The 25,386-nt window shown below is 39.1% G+C and overlaps 1 protein-coding gene and 1 long non-coding RNA gene across 3 annotated transcripts in view; one reads left to right on the plus strand and one right to left on the minus strand.

The window, feature by feature from the left end:
* The window catches only part of LOC125164004 (uncharacterized), a 37,093-nt gene extending 23,060 nt beyond the window's left edge, over window positions 1-14,033 (minus strand). The window contains exons 1-2 of one of the 2 annotated variants that reach the window (XR_007151617.1): window positions 13,818-14,033; window positions 4,893-5,027 (exon numbers count right to left, since the gene is read on the minus strand). This is a non-coding gene — a long non-coding RNA (uncharacterized LOC125164004). The remainder of the gene's footprint in view (window positions 1-4,892; window positions 5,028-13,817) is intronic. The other variant, XR_007151616.1, reaches the window with a different exon arrangement.
* A 130-nt stretch (window positions 14,034-14,163) lies between these two features.
* Window positions 14,164-25,386, plus strand: part of TNKS (tankyrase) — a 214,131-nt gene continuing 202,908 nt past the window's right edge. Inside the window, exon 1 of the mRNA XM_047855551.1 lies at window positions 14,164-14,936. Within this exon, the coding sequence (XP_047711507.1) occupies window positions 14,264-14,936 (673 nt within the window). The 5' untranslated portion in view covers window positions 14,164-14,263. The remainder of the gene's footprint in view (window positions 14,937-25,386) is intronic.

Below are 25,386 nucleotides of genomic sequence, written 5' to 3' on the forward strand. Positions count from 1 at the left end.
GACTTGGCTGCAGCAGGTTTAGTGACTTTGGCAGGGCCACAGAGCTGGAAACATCCAATGCAAACAGACCAGGACTTCTCAACATCAAAGGACAGTGGAGTCAGATCTTAACAGCATTTCCGAGATCTTACTCTTCCAGCAGGCAGCAGCAGGCAGGAAGGACTGATTCATCAAAAGGCATAAGCAGGGACGCCTGGATGGCTCACTCGGTTGAGCATCTGACTTCGGCTTAGGTCATGATCTCACAGTTCATGAGTTCAAGCCCCATATCTGGCTCGGTCCTGTCAGTGCAGAACCCAATTCAGATCCTCTGTGCCCCCCTCTCTGTCCCTCCCCTGACTGTGCTCTCAAAAATAAATAATTTTTTTTTAAAAAAAGCATAAGCAACCCTGGGAGTCCTAGAGGGTATTTGGAGAGGGGAAACCTAGGAAAAGCCCGGACTTCATCATCATTTTGCAAGCAAAAGGGTGTACGTTTGGGTATAAATATGTGACCCTATTTCATTGTCACAGATGGGTAAGGCCAAGAATCTTATGTTACAAAAGGAAATAATAGCAAGATGTGGTTGTCTGCAAGGTTTTGTTTTGTTTGTTTGTTTGTTTAACTACCGTCTTACACTTGTTTCCCATGGTGCGGACTTGTAACAAATCACAGTGGGAAGAATCTTTGTGGCTGATTCAATAATATCTGAATATCCATGGCAATCTAGAAGCCAGGCATTCTAAGGAAAGTAAAATAGGAACTAAAATAAGGAGAACCCAGACTTTCCAGTCAGACAAACTGAGGGTAGGAGTCTGTAAGTGGGTTCCGCGGAGGCTCCATAGGCTACATTTGTTTGGGACACTGAGAAGGATTTTAGTAGCACCTGGTAAATGAATGCATCGTTACCATTCTGATTATGTTATCGCAGTGTGCCTTTGAAAGAAGTTCTTGTATTTACATCTGAGTATTTACATCTCTTTTTTTAATGTTTATTTCTTTTGAGAGAGAGAGAGACTGCAAGCCGAGGAGGGACCGAAAGAGAGGGAGAGAGAATTCCAAGGATGCTCCGCGTGCACAGTGCAGAGCTGGATGCAGGGCTCAATTCCACAAACTGTGAAATCATGACCTGAGCCAAAATCAAGAGATGGACACTTAACCAACTGAGCCACGTAGGCGCCCCTTACATCTGTTTTGATTTTACATGATCAATAAGCACCCTGAGTATTCTCAATTGCTACCAAGAGCCACTGAGCTCCCTGTCTTAGTGCGTGTCTCTGTCCCTTGGGAGCATCCTCTTCTTCTAAAGCTGGCCAGCCTTGGTAGCTAACCTCTTTGGCTCTCTTCCATCTCCCCAAGTCTGAATTGTGATGATTATAAGTTTCCAATGTTAATCAAGGCCTAAGATATTAAGTCAGCCAAATCAATAAAAGCTTTGTATAATTAAAGTTGAGCACCTCTTTTTGTGCTTGAGAAAAAGCCATAATGATGTCCTTGCTCTTTAGAAAGGGTTGGTTCAAGTCTAAAGATTTTCAATACGTTCAAATTTCCAAAGAGATTTGTTTCCCAGAGAGCCAAAGGAAAAATGATAAAATGAATTCGAGAGTACTGTATTGGTGAGAACTGTAAAGATAATTACTGATAATTACCCACATTAGTCACATTCTATCCATTCTCTTTGCTTTTTTTTTTTTTTCTAAAAAACCAGAAAGGGAACCCAATAAAACAAATCTGTGATAATGGAACATATCCCTTTATGAAGTATAAGTACACTTGAGATATAAATCCAAATGACAGTGCTGTAACTGCCAGCTGATGTTCAAATATTCTGTCCAAGTTAGATGCTGAGGTGACACTCTATAAAGATATGGATCACTGATGTTCATAAGTACTTCTCCTTGGGTGCCCTTGGGGTGGCATGGAGTTCTCACAAGGAAGACCATGGTAGGATTCTGCGCACTCTATTTACAGAGTGTGATACGGAGCACTGCCTTCTATCTGGCTCTAGAAGCATGGGGGCTCTGGGCACACAGGGGGCAGCACCAATGATGAGTATAATGCTATTAATAGTACTCATCATGTTTAATGAGATCTTGGGAATCAATGATGGTACCTCATGAATACACACTGCACCTGACTAGCTGATTGGTATTTATCAAAAGTCTGTGGCATTTTCAATGTTGTGCAAAATCACAGAACTATTATTATCAAATATGTGATTCCATGGAGCTTTCAAAACAGTAGAGTTGTATTCATGTGCAACCTTCTACATATGAGGACCCATATGCAGGGGCAATAGTCAAAATATTTAACAACCTGTATGGCCCAACTACCAACCAATCAGATGCCAGTCAACAACAATTCATACAGCCTTACTTCTGCTTATTGGCTGTGTACCAGTTCTGCTTATGTTGGATTCTTTAGAATCTGAGTGCATTACAGGACATCTCCCATAGACTGATTACCAACCCCAGAACTCAAATGAGAAGACCAAATCATCTTGAGGTCTTTAGCCTTAACTGTAAAAGGGTATAGAGATGTAGATGCAGAATAGTCAAAAAAGAGATGAAAGAAAGGACTTGAAACATTTACCTTTAAGGCCCCTTACAGAATCTCTTGTCAGAGAGAGAAGCCCCATTGTAGCAACAGTTCTGATCACACATGCTTTAATTTAGCGTATATTTTGGTAGAACAATTTGAATGAAGAGATCAAATTTTATTGCTAGAGAAAGAGCTCATTATTTGTCATGCAGAAGTTTAGGTCAGCATGATTGTTTCCAGGATATACGAGGGCAGAGACCTGCTGATCTCCCAAGATACTAGGTTCCACTACCACTCATTTCCTTCCTGAGCAGGGAGCCAGACCCAGGGTCTGGAGGGCACAGCAGGAAACTGAAGAGAGCCCAGCTTGTCCTTCCTGTGACATTAGGTAGCAAGAACGGCCCACTTCTCTGTGATAACCCATAATTATCCCTACTCAAAGTTAGCCTTGCCTGTATAGTTTGAATAGTCTGAAGGTCAGGAAGGTGCAGAGGGAAGCAAACTCATCCACTGTGGAATACCATCTAGTATTGAGGCTGGTAGACGAATTGGAAAAGCTTGGAGTAAACAGTGTGGTCAAGGTGGCAGTAATAATAGAGAAATCTATTCTGGATAAGATGTAGGTTTTACCTTCTCAAAAGTAAAAGGACAGATTAGATTAAATAGCCCTCCCCCTATAGATTATAGGGGTACAAATGTGCAAAAGGGATAATATTCAAAGAACTTTTCCTTTTATTAATAGAATGTTAAGAAAATAAACAATCACATCTTTTTAGGGTATAATTAAAAGAAGAATAGTCTCCTTTTCATAGTATACAGGAACAGAATAGTAAAATAATAAAATATGGAATTTGTAAGTTAAAACTGCCCCCTCACCCAGCTTGAGCTTGGTTAGAAGACCAAGCCCAGCGTGGAGCCTAATGTAGGGCTTGAATTTACGACCCTGAGATCAAAACCTGAGCTGAGATCCAGAGTTGGATGCTTAACCAACTGAGGCACCCAGGCACCCCTGTTTTAGAAGTCTTTTAGCTATTTAGGTGAGAATCACCCGCAAAATGGAAGAAAATCTCCTTTAAAGTCACCTGATTATAGATGCTAACAACACCTGCAAAATATCTTCATAGCAACACTAGGTCATTGTCTGATCCAGTAACTGGGTGGATAGCTTCGTCAAAGTTGACATGTAAAGCTAGCCACGTCAACCTGGCACCCACACACATCTCCTTAAACCGTACCTAATCTGTGTACCTCATCCTTTTTATCTATTTCAGGACGCTTTGCCCCAGCAATTCTCTCTGTAGCTCCTGTGTCATGAATTTCCCTCTCTACTGGATTCTTCTCATCAGCAGATAAATATACATTATTTTTCCCACATTAAAAACCCCTCTTCTAGGGGCGCCTGGGTGGCTCAGTCGGTTAAGCAGCCGACTTCGGCTCAGGTCATGATCTCACGGTCCGTGAGTTCGAGCCCCGCGTCGGGCTCTGTGCTGACAGCTCAGAGCCTGGGGCCTGTTTCAGATTCTGTGTCTCCCTCTCTCTGACCCTCCCCCGTTCATGCTATGTCTCTCTCTGTCTCAAAAATAAATAAACGTTAAAAAAAAATTAAAAAAAAAACCCTCTTCTAAGTGACTGATAATGGGTACAAAGTTTCTTTTTGGGGTACTGGAAATGTTCTAAAATTGATTTTGGTGATGGTTACACAATGCTGAATATACTAAATACTAAAAACCACTGATGTGTATACTTGAAATGGTGTACACATACAAATGAATTGTATGTATGTGAAGTGTATCTCAATAGAGCTATTATTAAAAAGGAGGATGCTGGCAAATATGATATCCAAATATTTGAAATTGGGTAGGATAAGTTGCAATCCTATTTCAACTACTTTAACGAAAGATCTGAAAATATTTGCAAATGTATCCTATGAAAATGATATAAATACCATCTATTCATTAATCAAAATATGATAAGGGAGAAAACGAAGATAGAAAATTAAGGTACATTCATTAAAAAAGCCCTCTTTTGACATCACTCCTTCCAGGTACCATTTTATTCCTCCCCTTCCCTTTGCACCCAAAGTGTATTTTAAGAATTGTCTCTACTGTTTTTCTTCAATCCCTCTTTCCCAACACTTCTTTGAATTTACTCCATTCAAGCTATCACCACACCGCTTCAATAAAACTGTCTTCAGGGACACCAGCAACCTCTGTGGAGTTCTATCTGATGGTCAATTCTCAGTTCTGATCTTATTTGTCCTATTGGCCATATTTGACACAGTTTGCCGACCATTTCCTTGTTATCCTTGCTACACAGCTACAATAGTGCAGTGTAACAAATCACCCCCAAACTCAGTAGTTAAAAACATTTACTTTGCCCATTCATCTGTGGATCACATGAGGGGTCTTCTCAACAGGGGCTGGGCTCCAGGCAGCAGGATGGGCTCAGGTCTTTCTTGGACCTGCGAACTCACTAGGCCATGCTTCTAATCTCATGTTGACAACAGACTGCAAGAAATCAAGTGGAAACACAGGATACCTGTAAGGTCTAGACTCATAACGGACACTGGCTTTTTCACCTAAATCCTATCAGCCAAAGAAAATAGTGTCTTTGAGCCCCAAATCAAAGGACACTTAAATATGTTCTGTCATATTACAATGTCATATGGTAAAGAGCCGGGAAACAGAGAGGGCTGAAGACTGGGGGTCTTTAATTTAATCCACTATGCTGAACCACTTCAATGGTTTCCAGAAGTCTACAATCTACTAGTTTTACTCTTACCCTTTGGCTGCTCCTTTCCAGCAGTGGAATTGGAATGTCTCAAGGATCAGTCCTAAGACTTCTTCTCTAGCTATAGTGATTCTTTTGGTGATCTCATTAGGTTTATGGTTTTAAAAATTGTCTATATTTTGATGGCTCCCCATTTGCATTTTCACTCTGATCTTTCCCCTGGACTCTAGATCATATACCCAACTATCTACATGTGAATGCCTAACAGTAATTTTAAATGTAACATATCTAAAAACAAAATCCTGATCTTCTCCTTAAGCTATCCCCCATGTACGTCTGCCTAACGGCAACTCTCTCCTTCCAGAGAGTCATTCTTTCCTTTTTCTTGTCATCATCATCTCTTATGTTTTAATAGCCTCTTCCTTCCTAGAATCTGTTTTCAATACAGCAGCTGGAGTAAGTTTTTAAGAAAATGCATCAGATAATGTCATTTTTCTGCTCAAAACCCTTCAATGGCCCCTCAACTTACCTATGGACTTTAAAGTCCTGTGCAATCTGATTTTCTGTTATTCTTTGACCCTATTTCTTTTCCCCTCCTCATTCACTCTGCTCCAACCACATGAACTTCCTTGATGTTCCTTGAACATGCCAACTATCTTCTGCCCCAGGGCCTTCGCATTTGTTACACCTACTCCTGGAACTCTCTTCCCCCCAATATACCCATGCTTGCTCCTTAACCTCATTCACATCCTTGCTCAGATGTTACCTTATGCAATGAGACCTGGCCTACATACATTTTATTTATTTATACCACATTGTAAATTATAATGCTTATCTCCGTCACCCTGGTTTTCCCAGCTTTTTTTTTTTTCTGTAGCATTACTTATCACCACCTGACAGACCATAGATTTTACCTATTTGTTATCTGTTTCTCCTAGGCAGAGACATAAGTTTCACGACAGCAAGAACTTTTGTTCTGTATCTTCAGAATGTGGGATTGTGCCTGGCACTTGGTATGTATTCAATAAATATTTGATGAACGGTGGGATGGGTGGATATGCAGCATTGAAGAATTTGGTTAACCTGCATAGTGATATATAATCTTCTTCATTCATTGTGGTTGAATTTAAGGATTACTCAAACTGATCTGACATACTTTAAATGTCTCAGTAAAAAGTGACTACCTGCCAAGTGTTATTAGCATCATGGGTACGGATGGAATCATCCAGGAAGTACATACACATGGAGAAAAGAAGAGGGCAAGGATTCTCTTGTTCTTCCTCTATCCACCTGTCTGGCTACTTTCTATTCCTCCCTAAAGCACCACATTTAGTAGAAGCCATTTCCAGTAAAAACACTGGGGCTATGGGAGGAGTTATTTCCCCTGTGAAGAGAATTAGTATCTCTGCAAATCAGGGCAAAACAAATCTCCAGGGGAGATATGGGTCTCACTGTGAGTGCAGCCATTAATTCCAGTTCTGACATTCATATAAGGTACTAGTTAACATAGAAGGGGGTGTAGGGCAGGGGCTAAAAGCCCAGACACCAGTCGGGGTGCCTGGGTGGCTCAGTTGGTTAAGCGTCCGACTTCGGCTCAGGTCATGATCTCACGGTCTGTGAATTCAAGCCCCATGTCGGGCTCTGTGCTGACAGCTCAGCCTGGAGCCTGCTTCCGATTCTGTGTCTCCCTCTCTCTCTGCCCCTCCCCCGCTCATGCTCTGTCTCTCTCTCTCTCTGTCAAAAATAAGTAAACATTAAAAAAAAAATTAAAAGCCCAGACACCAGAGCCGAAATCCCTTAGCTCAAACTGTGGCTCCACACTTAATGGTCATGTGACCTTGGCAAGCAACCTAAACTTTCAGTTCCTCATTTTGTCCTCTGTGCAATGCATTTAATAACAATAGGTACCTGATAGAGTTATTGGAAAGACTAAGTGAATTAATGTCGACAAGGCACTTAGGACATATATATAATACTATGTGCCATACATATATATGACATGTAGCAGATACTATGTAAGTGACAGTGATAATGGTGCTATTTGGGGCTAGGATCTCAGTACGACATGGAGTTATTGCTTCCTTGCATGCAAACCCAGGACTGGGCTACACACTGCTTTGTGTTCCCAGGGTACCCTGGATGCACCTGTTGGAGCACTCCCAGCATTGTGCTGATGTTATCTGTTTATGAATCTATCTTCCCCACTTGACCATAAACATTCAACGTTTAGGACCAGGTCTAATTCATTTTGGTAATCCACTTGATGTGGCCTGATGTGGCACGTGTCACATAGAAAACACTCCTGTGTCTCTGGGGCCAGGACCTTAACCGGGTAAAGCCGGCTAGATATAAACTAATAAAATAAATGATAGGGAATAATTGCCCTCTGGGAATACTGAGTGGCAGCAACTATGCCACATTAGCCTATCGTCATGCAGAAAAGTGGGCTGGGTGCTTTCTATCAATCCATTTCCCAACAAATCCATTGTTTCTTTTGCTGCCGTACCAAATTATCACACACCGAGTAGCTTAAAGCAACATGAGGGTATTATTTTATAGTTCTGCAGGCTTTAAGGCTGGAACGGGCTTCTCTGGGCTCAAATTAAGATGTAGGCAGGGCTGCATTCTTTTCTGGAGATGCTAAAGGAGAGTTGGTTTCCTTCCCTTTGCACCTTCTAGAGGCTGCCCACATTCCTTGGCTTGTGGCTCCCTTCCTTCATCTCCAAAGCCAGCAATGGCTGGTGATTCTCTTTCACATTGCTTCCAAAAATCTTCTTTTAGGCCTCCCTTCTGCGCTTTTAGGAATTCCTGTGATCACATTAGGCCCACCCACAAAATCCGGGAAAATCCCCTCTTTTAAAGTCAGTTGATTAGCAGCCTTCATTCTATCTGCCACCTTAAATCCACAGATTCCAGGGATTAGGACATGGGTATCTTTGCGGTGCCATTATTCAGCTTACCACAAGGCAGAAATATGGATATAAAAATAAATTGTGGATTCCTCTATTGTTTTCTCTGATGTAGGGCCTTTCATTCGCTGGGTTTGTTTTTCCTCTCACACTGTTGGCCCTTCTCACATGCTTGCGGATTTATGGTGAGCTCATCTTCTCTGGGAGATTTCTTCTGCAAACATTCTGTTTCTCAGTGACCTCAGGACCATGGCTGCTGGGTTCTCTTGAGGTGGTCTCCCATACAATAGCCACAGTGGTTTCTCAGCACAGGGAGCGGGGCAGAATCTTCTGAGGGAGACACTTGCATACTTCCTTCCTGAGGTGCCCTCCTTTGCAGTCTCTACCTCCCACAAGCCTGATTGCAGCCAAAAGGAACGGTATTTGCCTTTCCCCAAATGTAAGATGCCCTTTCAGTTTCCAAGCTTACTAGACCTTCCTTTAAGACACTGTAAAGCAAAAAAAGAAGTAGGTGCAACAAGCTGGATACCAAAGCCATTGGGTGAGAAGAAACCTGCTTGTTACTGGGCAGGCAAAACTGGTCACATCTCTCAGGTAACCTTTAACATTCCGTTTGTTACCAGAGGCCTTCCCCAGTTCTTGATAGGAGCTGACACTTACTTGTGACTTTCCCCGACTTTCATTTTATTTTTTTTAATTTTAGAGTAATTAACATACAGTGTTATGTTTCAGGTGTACAATATAGTGATTCAACAATTCTATACATTACTCAGTGCTCATCACGATAAGCATACTCTTAATCCCCTTCACCTATTTCACCCATCCCCCCACCCCAGTGTGAACCATCAGTTTGTTCTCTCTAGAGTCTGTTTTCTGGTTTGTCTCTCTCTCTCTTTTTTTTTTTTTTTTGTCCATTTGATTTGCTTCTTAAATTCCATATATGAATGAAATCATTTGGTATTTGTCTTTCTCTGACTGGCTTATTTCATTTAGCGTTATACTCTCTAGATCCATCCATGTTGTTGCAAATGGCAAGATTTCATTCTTTTTTATGCCTGAATAATATATATGTGTGTATGTGTGTATGCGTGTGTGTGTGTGTGTGTGACACACACATACACACATCTCACATCTTTATCCATTCATCTATCAATGGACCCAAGTGGGTTACTTCCATAATTTGGCTATTGTAAATAATGCAGCAATAAGCATAAGGGTGCATTAATCTTTTTGAATAAGAGCTGACATTTACATAGCATTTGTCATGTGCCAGGAGCTGTTCTAAGCACTTGGCATATATTAACTCATTTACTTCTCACAACAAAGCTTTATATCCCTGCCTTGCTGGTGGGTTTACAGAGAGGTTAAATAACCTTTCCTGGATTACTCAATGTCTTGTGAGCAACAACATCAAAATAAAGACATGATATGAAGGAAGTAGGCAATCCTGTGAGAAGTTGCACACAAATATCATTTAACGATGACCATTTATTTAACAAATAACATTTAACAACTTTTACTCATTTATTTCTCTCAATGAGCCAAGCAACAACTGCAAGAAAGCAAAAGGAGATAGCTGGTGATGGCCCACACCACCTGTTTTGGGACTGACTAGTGTCTCTCAGTGGCTTGGCGGCCACTTATTCCAGCCAGCAGGTCTGGTGGGCTCTGCTTGTCAAGGTCTTTACTCCAATCTTCACCAGGGGTGAGGTCATGGTCACTATGTGGTAGACCGAAACCCCGGACAGTTGCGGATATATGTTCATCATGGCTTGGCTGGCTAGCCCCATGTTCTGACTGGGGAGGCCGAGCGCTCTGGGTGCGCCTCACCATCTATTGGTTTGCTCTTGCATCAGCCCTATTCAGGTGAGCTACACCCAAACTTACATAAGCCATTGTATCATTACATGTGCATTATTAGCTATTTATGCCATTCCTTATCAATACCTTCCAGAACTTTCTGGAACTTTTCTAGACTTGTCTAAAAGTTTGGGGGATAGCAGGTATTTATCTCTTTTGAGGAGGAAGCCACATGCTAATCCATAATACACACACACACACACAGGCACACATACATACATACACACATATATGATTTTATTTATTTATTTATTTTTAATTTTTTTTTAATGTTTTATTTATTTTTGAGAGCAAGACAGACTACTAGCGGGGCAGGGGCAGAGAGAGAGAGGGAGACACAGAATCCGAAGCAGGCTCCAAGCTTTGAGCTGTCAGCGCAGAGCCCGACACAGGGCTCGAACTCACAGACTGTGAAATCATGACCTGAGCCGAAGTCGGACACTTAACCGACTGAGCCACCCAGGCGCCCCCAGAATCCATTCTTTACTACTATATTATATTGCCTCTCTGCCTGGAATTAATACTTCACATCAAAGTGACTAGTCTCAAGTGTATAGACCACACCCGGAGAAAACCCAATTTATCAGAGGGCAGACTATAGACATCTTAGGAACAGTATCCAGAGACCCAGCTATGGAAGAGATATCTTACAAAGCAACTGAAAATCTAATAAGCTAATATATAGGGACCTTTAAATTACTGTAATTTTATTGCATTGTAATAAGTTGTTTAGCTTTTCCTTTTAATGAAACTTCCTCAGATACAATGTGGTTAGCATGATTGCAGCTGTTGGGATTTTTGCACATCTATGGCTTTACAAGATAATATTCTCCTGGGTTTCTGAATAGCAATTCAGCTAAAGTTTCTCTCAGCTTAGTACTACTTTCAGAGAAATCTGGGCCCTGGGCATAATGGCTATTTCTGACTTAAGAATAACACCTTCAAAGGCCAAGGTGAGGAAATGGCACCGCCTCACCTAATCTATAGCTCTAGCCTGCGCTTCTGAGTTTGCCGAGAAGGCTTTGCTCAGAGCATAGAAGAATAAGTGGACTTAGTAGATCTAAAATTCTACCAGTGAACTTGGATTTGGGGCAGATCAATGAGAAGTGCATGGATGGAATAACCACACCAAGTCTAGTTGAAATTTGGCAACTGCAAGTTTATGACTGTGTAACTTACAAAGTGCGTTCATATGATCCCTCTGGGGGAAAAACAAACATTACATCACAGTCCAGAAGGCAAGTGCCCTTTGAGTTGGTGGTTCTTTCTTTTGTGTAAACAATAATGCTTCAGAGAGTGCTCCGTGCTCACATTTTTATGCCACATGGACATGATTGTTCTGAAAATATTTTTGAAAGTGATAGGGTGCCACATAACTATGATCCTCAATAATTCTTGGAGATAGTCAGAGTATCTGACTATCTGTATAAAATCTTGAATTTTCAGATGAGGAAACAATTAAACCTGATCTTTCTTTGTTTAAGATTCCCATTACATGTAAAATGTTGGATATTTATTCCCAGCCACTCTCTTTGTCACAGAGGAAGTTGTAAGGAGATAGCATCAATAGTGGCAACACCTTATGTATACCACATAAGAGAATCAAATTAACACTGGGGAAGTGCTTACAAAACACCAGGTCTTTTAATCCTCATGGCAATGCTACAATAAAATCAGAATTTTTGAATGACAGAGCTGAAGCATATCTACCAAGATTAACCAACTAGTAATCCTCAGAGATGTGATTCAAGCCGGTTTGACTTCAGACTTTGCTCTTTTCATTAGCGTACAATGCATCCCTCATGGAATTGTGTGTAGCTGTAAAAGATTAGGTAATGATATCTGCCCTTTCCTGTTTAGAGCTGAACATTAGTCCATATAAACCTAAACCTTATAAATACTTAATGTTAAGTACCTTTACTACTTTCCACTGGAGGGGGAAAAGGCAATTTCCAAGTGAGCAAATGCATTTTCAGACCTAGTTTACCAGTAGAATAGTTTCAGGCAATTTGGCCTGTTTCTCTTTATCCAGCAGAAATTTTGTACTGATAAACAGACACAGTAGATGCATGTGAATCAGGGTAAACATTACTACTTCTCATGATGTGTGAGTAATTGGACATCAGGGACCAGGTGGGATATTCCTTATGCCTCCCATTCAGGAAGAAGGCCATCCATAGTCAATGGGGCACGAGGTGAGTTACGAGCATCTAATGTATTATGTTGATAAACCCCTTTTCTCAATACTATCCTGTGCTGTGAACTAAGATTCAAAACCAGGAGAGGGGTGCCTGGGTGTCTCAGTCAGTTTAGCATCTGACTCTTGATTTCAGCTCAGGTCATGATCTCATGGTTTTTGTGAGTTTGAGCCCTGCACCTGACAGTGGAATTCTCCCTCTCTCCTTCTGCCCCTCCCCCCACCCCCCCACCCCCCCCCCCCAAATAAAGAAATAAACTTAAACAAAAAACACCAACATTGAAAACCAGGAGAATGTGTATTGTGGGCAGATGTCAGTTGTACTGATGGAGTTTTCCTATCCAGCCACACATTTCTAAACAATGGCACAAATCTGTAAAACAGATGCATACACTTGAGAGTTATAATCTGTAATCCCAGATGAGATGATAACAAATGTCACTCAATATTATGTTACTGACCTTGTTTTATGTAGATGGTATTTCTAAATAAACCTACCTGTTTATTTAGGTGGGAATATTAACATCACAGTAATTATATTTAATAATGAACATATGAAACAATACCTGGTTTAATATTCTGCAATGACTAATTTCTACTTGACCCATGTAATCCTTGTCCTTTCTTAAGACACAATTGCTATCTATGTCCCCTCTATTGGAATAATGCTGTTTTGTCTAAACTTCCACAATGCGTAGTTGACTATTAAATAGGAAGCAGGAAATGGACACTGCACTGAGATTATCCCATGCACTGACACATCTCTTTTGATGGCAAATCAAAAAAGTAGGTACAGGCAGAAGAAAGAGAGAAAAAGCAGTTACTAAAGAATGGCATCTAAAGGTGAATGATGGATAGCAGTCAAGTTTTTATCTTAGTTTGGGAAGGAGAGAGAACAGAGGCGAGAGGATTGGGGAAGAAAGGTTCAGCTAAAAAGAATTCAAAAGGAACATATTCATAATTATTAGAGTCAAACTTTAGGCGAGAAATAAAAGTACAGAGATAACATAATAGAAAAATCGTAATTTTAATAGTTAACAATTATGGAGCTATTAATTCGATTTTGCAGAGGAGAATGTGAGATGCAGAGTGGTTAAACAGTTTACCCAAATTTACACAGCTAGTAAATTACGAAGTTTGAATTCCAATCCTGGCAATCTTAACTATTTATTTATTTATTTATTTATTTATTATTTTTTATTTTGAGACAGAGAGAATCTCAAGCAGGCTCTTCACTGCCAGCACAGAGCCCCATGCAGGGCTGGAACTCAGGAACCGTGGGATCATGAACTGAGCCTAAGTCAAGAGTCCCACGCTTAACGGACTGAGCTACTCAGGCGTCCCCTGAACCACTATTTTAAAATGGAATATTAATAAAGTGGACAGAGCGAGAATACGTACTTACAGGAAGGGACAATGAGACCAAGAGAATAACGGGGGGGGGGGGGGGGGAGTGGCTGGGGGGAGGGGAGAGGATGGGGGGCTCCATTAAAAAAAATTACCAATGGGCTAAATATAGTTATGTTTTAGTAACGGTCAGAGCGCTTTGTGTACATTTGTTCATTTAATTCTGCTAACAATTCTGTGTGGTAGGTACTCACAGTTCCATTTCTCAGACAAGGCCACCTGAGACATGATAAGCGATACAGTCCCTTCTTGCATTGAGTTACGCCTTAGGAGCACGCTCCGGAGCAAGATACGGAAGACTGAGGGAGACGTGGCGACAGAACCGAGCAGGGCAAGGCAAGCAAACTGAAAGCGAGAATGGAGGAAAGAAAAGTGCCTCATTTATGGAGTGGTGTGCTCCAACTTTCAAATCTCCGCAGCCAGCCCGCCCCTCAGTCACAAAACCCGCCCCTCGGTCACAAAGCCACGCCCCGCTCTTCGGCTTTTCTCTGAGCTCCCAATACTTCCCTCCTTCTCTTTGGCCCCTCCCACTCCGCTCCGCATCATTTCCTGTGCGCTGGATGCTAATTGGCCTAGCGGTCGGAAGTGAGGGCGGGCGGTGGGGCCGTTGCCGCAGTGACAGTGCTGGGGGAGTCCGAAGATGGCGGCGTCGCGTCGCTCTCAGCATCATCACCACCATCATCAACAACAGCTCCAGCCCGCCCCAGGGGCTTCGGCGCCGCCGCCGCCACCTCCACCCCCACTCAGCCCTGGCCTGGCCCCGGGGACCACACCAGCCTCCCCAACGGCGGGTGGCCTGGCCCCCTTCGCCTCCCCGCGGCACGGCCTAGCGCTGCCGGAGGGGGATGGCAGTCGGGATCCGCCCGACAGGCCTCGATCCCCGGAGCCGGTTGACAGTACCAGCTGTTGCAGTACCACCAGCACAATCTGTACGGCCGCCGCCGCTCCCGTGGCCCCGGCGGTTTCCGCTTCATCTGCCGTCGGGGTCGCTCCCAACCCAGCCGGCGGTGGCAGTAACAATTCACCGTCGTCCTCTTCTTCCCCGACTTCTTCCTCATCTTCCTCTCCATCCTCCCCTGGATCGAGCTTGGCGGAGAGCCCCGAGGCGGCAGGAGTTAGCACCACAGCAACATTGGGGCCTGGGGCAGCGGGACCTGGGCCAGGGGTCCCAGCAGTAAGCGGGGCCTTACGGGAACTGTTGGAGGCCTGTCGCAATGGGGACGTGTCCCGGGTAAAGAGGCTGGTGGACGCGGCAAACGTGAATGCTAAGGACATGGCCGGCCGGAAGTCTTCTCCCCTGCACTTCGCTGCAGGTCAGAGACTTTTGTTTATTAAGGGTTTGGTCTTGGGGACAGGGGTCTGGGTAGGGATGGAAAACAAGTTATGATAGAATAAAGTGGGGGCGTGGTTATGGTTCTTCAACACCTCTCCGGACGTCTAGAGGTTCCTTTCTTTAGGATAGTGCCTGGATGACGGGGGCGTGGTGGGGGAATGTGTGAATTCATTCTTTTTTAGCGTTCGCATAGTGATACTTGTACCCGTTTCCGAACTCCCTTAGAGATCGTCTCCAGATATGGGTATACTTAAACTTTTTCGGTTACGAGTGTGAAGGAATAAAGTTAGATTGGGGCAGTCTTAACAGTTTTGTCGTTTGTTTACTAGTTTATTTCGTTTTTACAACACGGGTATGTTCCATGAGGATAGTCTAGACCAAAAGAAGTTTAATGTAACTCAACAAGTGTTTAAGGATCTATGGTACTCTTAGTAAGCCAATGAAAGATATAAATGAAGTATGTGAAACTTTCCCCCTTTCTCAAGGAGTTTACAGCCTAATTGGGTAGATTAAAATATGCCTATATGAAACAACTGGAGAAGAATGTTTGGATGCATATGTGATGGTAGAAGAAATAAAGGGTTTGAAGTCCTGGACACTCCTATTTGTTACTTGTCTGATAGACAGTTTACCTTATCTCAATTGCCTCGGTTTTCTCGTGGACAAAAATGATATACTAAGTTTGTGTGAGGATTTAGTGAGAAGCATCTGGCACATTAGTTTTCCAAAAAACCTGCTAGTTCCTAAACTCTGGACCACACACTTTTTGTGTGTGTGTGGTTTTTTTTTTAAATCAAGTAATTGACCATTGTCTTTTAAAAATACCTAGTATATTTTTATAAAATACAGATAAGTATTTAAAAAAGGACCATAATCTCACTGCCCAGATATCTACTATTGATATTCTAAAATATAAAGAGAATAATGTTATATACATTAGAAACATTAAAAATGTGTATGCTCTATATACATTATAAAATTCATATAGGACAGAAATGTACAAAATGAAAAAGCACACACACACACACACACACACACACACACACACACACACATCAAAGATAACACACCGAAGATACCTCCTGTTAAGGTTCTTGCTATGTTGGCAATACATATCACTTTTTCAGTTTGTTCTATTTATGGTAAAAGATATGTTAGGAACTATGTGTATTATATATTTTTTACCCCAACTTGAAAGATATTATTACCCTCATTTTACAGATGACAGACATGAAGCACTTATTATTAAAATAAGTTCAAATTCATACAGAGAATCATGGAACCTGGATTTGAACTGTTTGATTTTAGAGTTTGTGAAATCAAGCTTAAACTATTAAAACCAATACCTGGGTTAAGGTCACTTTTCACTTTGTGAGTGTGTGTGATGGAAAGTTTCTGCTTTTGCACTGTTTTGGGGGAAGAAGTAACTGGGGCATAAACTCTAAGAGTAGCATTCACACTTTTTTTTTTTATTGCAGTCTATACTTAGAAATATATTTTACATTGCTTCACACACGTAGAAACTGAATCAAAAGTTTTAGGAAATAATACTTTCCTTTATTACATGTGTTGTCTTCTATTTTATATCCTATTCCATTTCATTTTTAACAAATGTTGTTTGTAGTTTGTTAATGGGTCATGGTCAGCAATATGAGAAACAGGAAATCATTATTAGCTTATTGGATCCATTTTTGATGTATAGACACTATAGATAGTATAGATACTATTAGGTATTTAGTGAATTGAATCATAAACAGGCCCATATAGTAGATATTTGCTCAAGGGTGTTGCTTATTTTAGATGAGATAGCATTTATTTTTCTTTAGGTCAAATGAAAGCTCTGAGTCTGATATAATAAGTCAACTGAGGTTTGCTTTTGCATACATTGTTCCAAACTTGACTAGTTCAGCACATATCACAAATCTTGTCATTCCTCACTGTACCACATTATAAGTAATTGTTAACAGAGGATAGTTATGTGTATATCTGTGATAATGTACTTATTTAGGATCAGTCACACATGAAACAGTGCTTGCCTTCTAAATCAACTTCTGTGTGCTACAATAGTTACTTTTTATTCTGTTTTAGAGTTTTATGTGTACCCAATAAGTTACAAGACAATAACACACAGGCCTGTAATTATGTTGTAATTATGAGAACCTGACTTTTAACTGTTTTTTTAAGAAAAATTTTTTAGTTTCGTTGTGGAAAACAGATAAACACAGTAAAACTACGTGGTATAAAAACATAACACTCCGCAGTTTATCATACTTCCATATTTGTGTGCATTGCATAGTGTTGGATGAGTGGTTAAGAGTAATTCTCAGTTGACTCTTGGTTAGAATGCTAGTAATGGGATTGTCATAGAAAAACTGTTTTAAAGAGGAAATTGGAACAATCCCTTGGGTGGAGAAGTTTAAAAACTGTAATTCATTTGTTCCACAAATGTTTTGTTACTTGTCATAGGTCAGGTGTTAAATACCAACACAATTTTGATGTGGTAGATAGGCCTATCTAAGCCCTTACGGAGCTTACAGTCTAATAGGGAAGACTAAACAAGAACAGCAGTAATAACAAAACCCCATAAAGTGTGTAACCTGGAGTTATCGGAATATACTTTAGTGGAGGAGGCAGTAGGGTTTTTTGTCCTGGTTTTACAGCATTTAAGGAAGTCTTTTTAGACAGAGAGGGATTTAAAGGATGGGTCCAATCTAGCCAAGCAAAGATTGGAAAGGAAGAGTGTTAATTAATGCCTTTGTTTCCATTGAGAAGTGAGTCTACAGTTCTATAGAATGAAATGAAACCATTTTCAAGATCTCAAGTGGTATGAAGTCATATTTAAATCCTTATAACTTTTATTATTAAAAAAAAAACTTATTTATTTATTTTGAGAGAGGGAGGAGAGGAACAAAAAGGGAGAGAGAGAATCCCAAGCAGACTCTGTGCAGTTTGTGCAGAGCCCCACACAGGGCTCAAGCCCATGAAACGTGAAATCATGACCTGAACTGAAACCAAAATATTTTTAAAAGTTATAAGGATTTAGGGGTGCCTTGGTAGCTTAACCCATGGAGTCACTGAGGCACCCCTAAATCCTTATAACTTTTAAAAATATTATCATAATTCTTTCCAGATGCAGAATTAAACATTTTTTTCTATCCCATTTTGGACCGTGATAATTATTTATTTAAAATATGGCTTAGACACAATAATGGAATCACTCTGTCCATAATTAGAAACGTAATCTCCAGTTTCCATTGTTTATGTAGATTCTCAAAATACTATTTCTAGTGCCTTCTTAAGATGGCCATGTCAAAAGGACCCGGTCTTTTCATTGTTGACTAGAGTTTATATAAGACTTTCTCCTACAGATAAGATCCTTGACCCTGATTTTCTGTTATTTAAAGGACAGCAGGCAAAGCTATATAAATAGTATCAATTTGGAGTGTTCAGTTCAGTTCCTAGTGACATATTTTTGTTACAAGGACCAGTATGTTCTCATGTGATCTCTTTTAAAGAAAAGTTTAGATGGGTTTAAAAAAAAAACAAAAAACTTTAATGAAGCATTGAATTCTGAGATTTCGTAGTATTTAAATTGATAAACTTTTGAAATAGGCTTCCTAAGTAGTTAATTAACCTAAGATTAGGATATGTAATACGAGGCACTTCAGTATCAAACCCAGCAAAATATGTATGGCAGTTTTATGCTTTCTTTTGACTTTGATGGTACAAATGAAGTTCCTACACCTGAAAAAAAAAGACACATAAAAAAACATCACATTTTCTGAACTGTTGCCCATCAATGGCTAAGAAAATGAGTCGGAACCCTTCAGTCCTGGAGTGGGAATCTTGTTTAACATTGTTAACATTGTTTGGTAAACTCCTTGATTATACTTTCAAGCAAATGCCCTGCCTCAGAGTTTAAGAAGGATCTAATTTGTAAAAGGAACTAGCTTCATAAATGTCTTTCCATTTTATCTTTTATTTAGTGTTTTCTTAAAATCTTATGCTTTAAGGTACCATTTAAAAAAAAAAGTTACATTGAACTTTTAGTTAGAAAGATGTGGTAAGTTTCTCTTTCTTCTACTTTAACTATGTCACTCTTTTGAGGCAAGTGATTTAAAGAACAAAATAGCTATTTGTAAGATGTTATTATATAAAACTAGTCAACAATAGAGGAGTGTTTATATAAATTAAAATACTGTGTAATTTCTATTACATATGTATCTGCTTGTATATTCTTCTATCAATCTATTTGGGGGGCAGTTTAGTGTAAATTGCAAGCATCTGTGCACCTTCCCTAAGTATGCCAATATATGCATATTATTATCTAGAGTTCAGTGTTTGTTTACAAAGTTGTGTTTTAATGTAAAATCTGTACAAATCTTATTTGTACATTCACTGAGTTCTTTTTAAGTAATTTTTTTAAGTTTATTTATTTTGAGAGAGAGAAAGAGAGAGAGAGTGAGAGAGTATGTGTGCAAGCAGGGGAGGGGCAGAGAGAGGGAGAGAGAATCCCAAGCAGGCTCCTCACTGTCAGCACAGAGCCAGTTGCGGGGCTCGATCTCACAAATTGTGAGATCACGGCCTGAGCTGAAAGGAAGAGTCGGACGCTTAAGTGATTGAACCAGCCAGGTGCCCCCATTCACTGAGTTTTGACAAATGTGACAACTCAGACCCTTTTGGAAAGTCATCATAACCTCAGAAAGTTCCTTCATGCCCATTTCCTCAATCCCTGTCCCAGATACAAATATTGTTCTTTTTGTCCACTCTAGATTATAAATTGCCTGTTTTAAAAGTTCATAAAAATGGAGTCCTATAATATCTACTCTTTTTCTGTAAGATATATTTTGCTCAGCTGATGTTTTTGATGTTGTAACATGTATCAGTGGCTCCTTTTTACTGCTGAATAGTATTTCATTATATGAATGTGCTATAGTTGGTTTGTTTCTTCTCCTATTGATGAACTTTTAGGGTATTTCCAGTTTTGGACTTTAATGAAGGAAGCTGCTATAAACATTCTTGTAAAAAACATTTTTTTTTTGTGGACATAGACTTTCTTTCTCTTGCGCATATACCTAGTGTTGAAATTGGTGGGCTTAGGGTAGGTAAATACTCAGTTTTAATAAACTTACAGACGTTTTCCCAAAGTGGATGTGTCATGTTACATTTCCATTAATGTAATATGTAAGAGTTCTAGCTGTTCTGTATCTTCATCATTTCATGTTCTCAGATGTTTTAATTTTATCTTATTGTGATTTTATTTTGCATTTCCCTGAAGTCTAACGTTGAAGACTTTTTCATCTGTTTAGTTGCCATTTATATATGTTTTATGAAGTTTTGTCTTTTTAAAAATTGGACAAAGTTTACTTTCATTGGGTTCATCTTTTTATGTTGAATTTTGGGAGTACTTTATATAGTTGCGTGTTAATCCTTCGTTAGCTATATGTTACACATGTGCTGATCCGTTATTAATAAGTCCTTTGAATGGAAGTTTCAAATTTAATTTAATTTATGTTATTTGTATGTTTATTTTATAGTTATTGCTTTCTGTGACCTATGACTGGGGTAAGAACTTTCACCTATTCCCAAGTGACAAAGATAGATGTTTCTTACTAAAAGCTTTATGGTTTTAGCATTTACATTTAAGTTTGTGATCAATCTTATGTTCATTGTTGTGTCATCTGTGAGCTTGAGTTGAGGTTTATTTTTCTCTGGGTGGATATTCAGTTTTTTTGATGCTGTTTCTTGAAAAGGCTTTCTTTTCTCTATTGGATTGCTTTTTCTTCATTGTCAAAAATCAGATGCTTGTATAAGGGGGGGGCGTCTGTATTCAGGCTTTTTATTCTGTCTTGTTGATATATTTGCCTGTTTTTATGTCAGAATTACATTGGCTGGGTAACTGTAGCTGTGTAGTTATTTTTGAAGTTGATAGTTTGAATGTTCCAATTTGGCTAACCTTTTCAAGATGCTTTGGATCTTCTAGGTCTGTTGCGTTTTCACTGAAATTTTAGAATCAGATTATCAATTTCTACAACATAGCATGCTGAGATGATAATTGGGATTATATTGAATCTGTTAGTCAATTTGGGAAAAATTGACATCTTAACAATATTGAGTCTTCTAATGCATGAGTATTATTTAGGCCTTTATTTTCTCTTAGCAGTTTTCATAAATTTTAGTGTAAGAGTCTTTCATGAGATTTTTTATTCCTAGTTTTTAAAAAATGTATATTAATGCCATTACATTGGATTTTGAAAATTTTTATTTTTCAATTGTTTGCTAATTTGATCAATTTCTTTTTTTAAAAATATTTAAAAAAATTTTTAAAAATATTTATTTTTGAGAGACAGCGTGTGAGCAGTGGAAGACAGAGACAGGGAGACACAGAATCCAAAACAGTCTTCAGGCTCCGAGCTGTCAGTGCAGAGCCCGAAAACTCACAAACTGTGAGATCATGACCTGAGCTAAAGCCAGATGTTTAACTAACTGAGACACACAGGTGCCCCTAATTTGATCAATTTGTATATTATCCTGTGATCTAGAAAATTACTATTTCCTTAGGATTTTATTGAAGAATTGTATCTCCAAATGGAGTCAGTTATGACTCGTATTTGTTCTTCTTGATAATGTTGAATAAAAGTGGTGAGGGTAGACATCTTTGTCTTGTTCCAACTCTTAAGGGGAAAATGTTCACTACTTCACCATTAAGTATGATGTTAGCTTTAAGTTTTTCAAAGCTGTCCTTTATCATATTGAGGAAGTTCTCTTTTATTTCTAGTTTGTTGAGTGTGTTTATCATTAAAGGTTGTTGACGCTTTTTCTGTATATATTGAGATGACCATATGGGTTTTCTCCTTTATTCTTTTAATATATTACATTACATTGAGTTTTGAAATGTTAAGTCAAACCTTGCATTCTTGAGGTAGATGCTACTTGGTCATGATGTATATTATCCTTTTTATATATTGCTGTGTTTTATTTGCTAATATTCTGTTAAAGATTTTTGCATCTAAGTTTGTGAGAAATATTGGTCTGTAATTTTCTTTTTTTGTGTGGTGTCTTTGCCAAGTTTTGGCATTAGGATTATGCCAAATACACTTTATTTGTATTTGTCAGGTGTACTTGGCAGTGTTCATTTCTCTGTTTTCTGAATGAAGTGTGGAGAATTGCCATTAATTTTCCTCAAATTTTTGATAGAATCCCCAAATGACACTAACTAGACCTGTAGTTTTCTTTGTGGGAGGATTTTTGATACTGAATTTTCTTTTATACATAGATGGCTGAGAGATTGTCTCAATTATCACCCAATTTTAGTGAGTTATATTTTCCAAGGAATTTATTTTATCTAAGTTGTCAAATTTGTTTGCATAAATTTGTTTATAATATTGTTTTATTACTATTACATTGTCTATAAGAGCTAATGAGATAAACTCCTTATTACTTTTCATACTGATAATTTGTGTTTTATTTGATTAGATTTGCTAGGAGGTTTATCAATTCTGTTGATCTTTTCAACCAGCTTTCAGCTTTGTTAATTTTCTCCATTGTTTGTTCCCTTAATTATTTCCTTCTTTCTACTTATTTTGAGTTTACTGTGTTAGTTATTTATTGCTGTTTATGAAACTACCCTGAAGTTCATGAAACTACTTAAGAGCTTAAAATTACAAACATTTATTATTTTGTAATTTTAAGTGGGTCAGTTGCTGTGGGTCACGATTCCAGGTGTGGGTCAGGAATCCGGACATGACTTAGCTACGTCCTCTGGCTCAAAGCCTTTCATTTGGCTGCAATCAAAATGTGGGTTGGGGCTACGGTCTTATCTGAAGGGATGATTGAGGGGAGAATCTGTTTCCAAACTTGTTCATGTGGTTGTTAGCAAGATTTAGTTCCTTGCAGGTTGTTGGACTGAGGTCTCCCTCAGTTCCATAGAGCAGCTCACAACATGACATTTGACTTTTTTCAGAGCCAGCAATGAGAGAACAAGAAAGGACAAGCAAGATGGAAGCTAGAGTCCTTTCAAAATATACTATCCCAAGTATTGTCTCATCAACGTTTGTAGTATTCTTCTTGCTAGAAGGAAATCAATAGGGCCAACCTGTATTAAAAGGGGAGAGTTACACAAAGGTGTATATGATGGGGAATGGGGATCATTGGGAGCCATCCTGGATGCTGTCTTGCACATTTACTTTGTTTTTCTCTTATCAACTTTATTTAGTTTTAGTTCTACAAGTATATGTGTGATAGATAGTTGCCAAAGATGACTCCCATATATTCCTCCTCTTTATGTAATGTATGTGACATCACTTAGCAAAAGGTGCAGCCTATTTCCCTCCTCTTGTATTTGAGTTGGTTTTGCGATTTGCTGGGATGAATGAAATGTGGCAGAAGTGTTGCTATATGACATCCGAGCCTTCAGAGATCTTAAATTTTCACATTCATGCATTGGAAACTTTCTCTTTTGGAACCCAGCCACCATGCTGGGACCATGGAGAAGAGAATTAAGGCCTGTGGCTCTCAGTCAGTCTCCACTGCCAGCTGAGTGAGTGAACCACCTTGGATATTCCAGCCTCATGAAATCTCCAGATGACTGAGCTTAGGTAATTCACAGTTATCATCAGAATAATAAGTAGTAGTTGTTCTCATAAGCCATAGATTTTGGAATAGTTTGTTATACAGCAATAGATACCTGAAATCATTATTTACAGCTACGGTTCTAGCCATTTTTGCTGCAGATGCTCACCACTAGTCCTGATATTGATGTCTCTAGTTATTTTGGTGTTATTCTCCAGAGTTTACCCAGGAAGCTGTCCTGGAAACAGCATTGTCTGAGATTTTTTTAAATGTCGGTAACAGTTGTTGGCTTATTCTTGGAAATCAGTTTGACTGTATATAAAATCTTTGGTTCTCATTTTCTTTCCTGAGTATTTAAAACATTATCCCATTTTCTTCTGTAAAAGCTGTTAATGTTGAAAGTCTGATGGTCATCTGATTTTCTTTCCCTTGGTCTTTTTTCCTGGATGTCCAAAGGATTTTTTTCTCTTCCATAAAGTCAACGTATTCTAATAGAGTATATATATCTTGGTCTTAGCTCCTCTAAGTTGATTTTTCTCAGTTACATGATATCCCTTTTCTTTATATAGTTTCACATCTTTTATTTTAGAAAGGTTTCCTTGAATTTTAGTTTTTAATATTTGTGGGTTTTTTTCTTAAAATTTTTTTTTAACATTTATTCATTTTTGAGAGACAGCAAGCAGGGGTAGGGCAGAGAGGGAGGGAGACACAGAGCCTGATGCGTGGCTCGAACTCAAAAACCTTGAGATCATGACCTGAGCTGAAGTCAGATGCTCAACCGACTGAGCCACCTAGGCGCCCCATGGTTTTTTTCGTTTTATGTATATTGGAGCTTTACCTCTCTAAATTTGCTACTTTGCTTTCTCTCTGTGTGGTAAAAATAATATATAAGAAAGTTTACCATTTTGACCATTTTTAAGTGTTACTTCAGTGTCATGAAATACATTCACGGTCTTGTAAACTATCACCACTGTCCATTTCCAGAATTTTTTCATAGTTCTAAATATAAACTCTGTACTCCTTTAAACACTAACTGCTCATTTCCACCTTCCCGCAAGCCCTGATAACTGTCGTTTACTCTTGAATCTTTTTTCCGAAAATACATCTTCATTTCTTTTTGCTTTTAAAAGATGTTTTCCTTTTCCTTCCGTTTTTCTTGAGGCAGGAGTTTGGAAGGTTTTTCTGTGTAAATGGCTAGACAATAAATATTTTAAGCTTTGTGTCCTATATGGTCTTTGTTTCAACTGTTTCAACTACTCAGCTCTGCTTTAGTGCCATAAAAGTGTCCAGAGACAATAAATACATAAATGAATGGGTGTGGTTTGTTCCAATAAAGCATTATTTACAAAAGCAGGTGGCGGCCATATTTGGCTCATGGGTTGTAGTTTGCTGATCCCCATCACAGGGTATTCTCTGTGGTATTTTTTTCACTTTTGTTTTCCTTCTTGTTTAGTTTTTACTTATGAAATGATTTTTAGAATTTTGAATTATTTTCTGAGTTTTGTCATCTTATTTCGAATTCACACATATGCTATTCTTTCATGTCTTGCATCGTTTTACTGTTGCCTTTTAGCAAAAAGAAATAGTAGATCGTAATTTTGTTTTGTGAGTGTTTTCTTCTGGCATGCATTGTTTTGGGGAGATGTTATTCTGCTCAAACTCTTCTTATAAGAACTTTGCATGGGATTTTACCTCAATTTTTTTCCATTGCTCATTTTTATAAAAATTGGTAATTTCAAGGAAAAAAATAGAGGTTTGAAAGAAAAAATGAAGGTCTGAGATGTCAACCTTTGTTCTTTCTTCTCGTGTTGGACATGTATCTCTGATCTAGGGTAGATGACGTCTCTCTATAAGGTTCA

Source organism: Prionailurus viverrinus, chromosome B1 (assembly GCF_022837055.1).
Source record: "Prionailurus viverrinus isolate Anna chromosome B1, UM_Priviv_1.0, whole genome shotgun sequence".
NCBI classification, from domain to species: domain Eukaryota; kingdom Metazoa; phylum Chordata; class Mammalia; order Carnivora; family Felidae; genus Prionailurus; species Prionailurus viverrinus.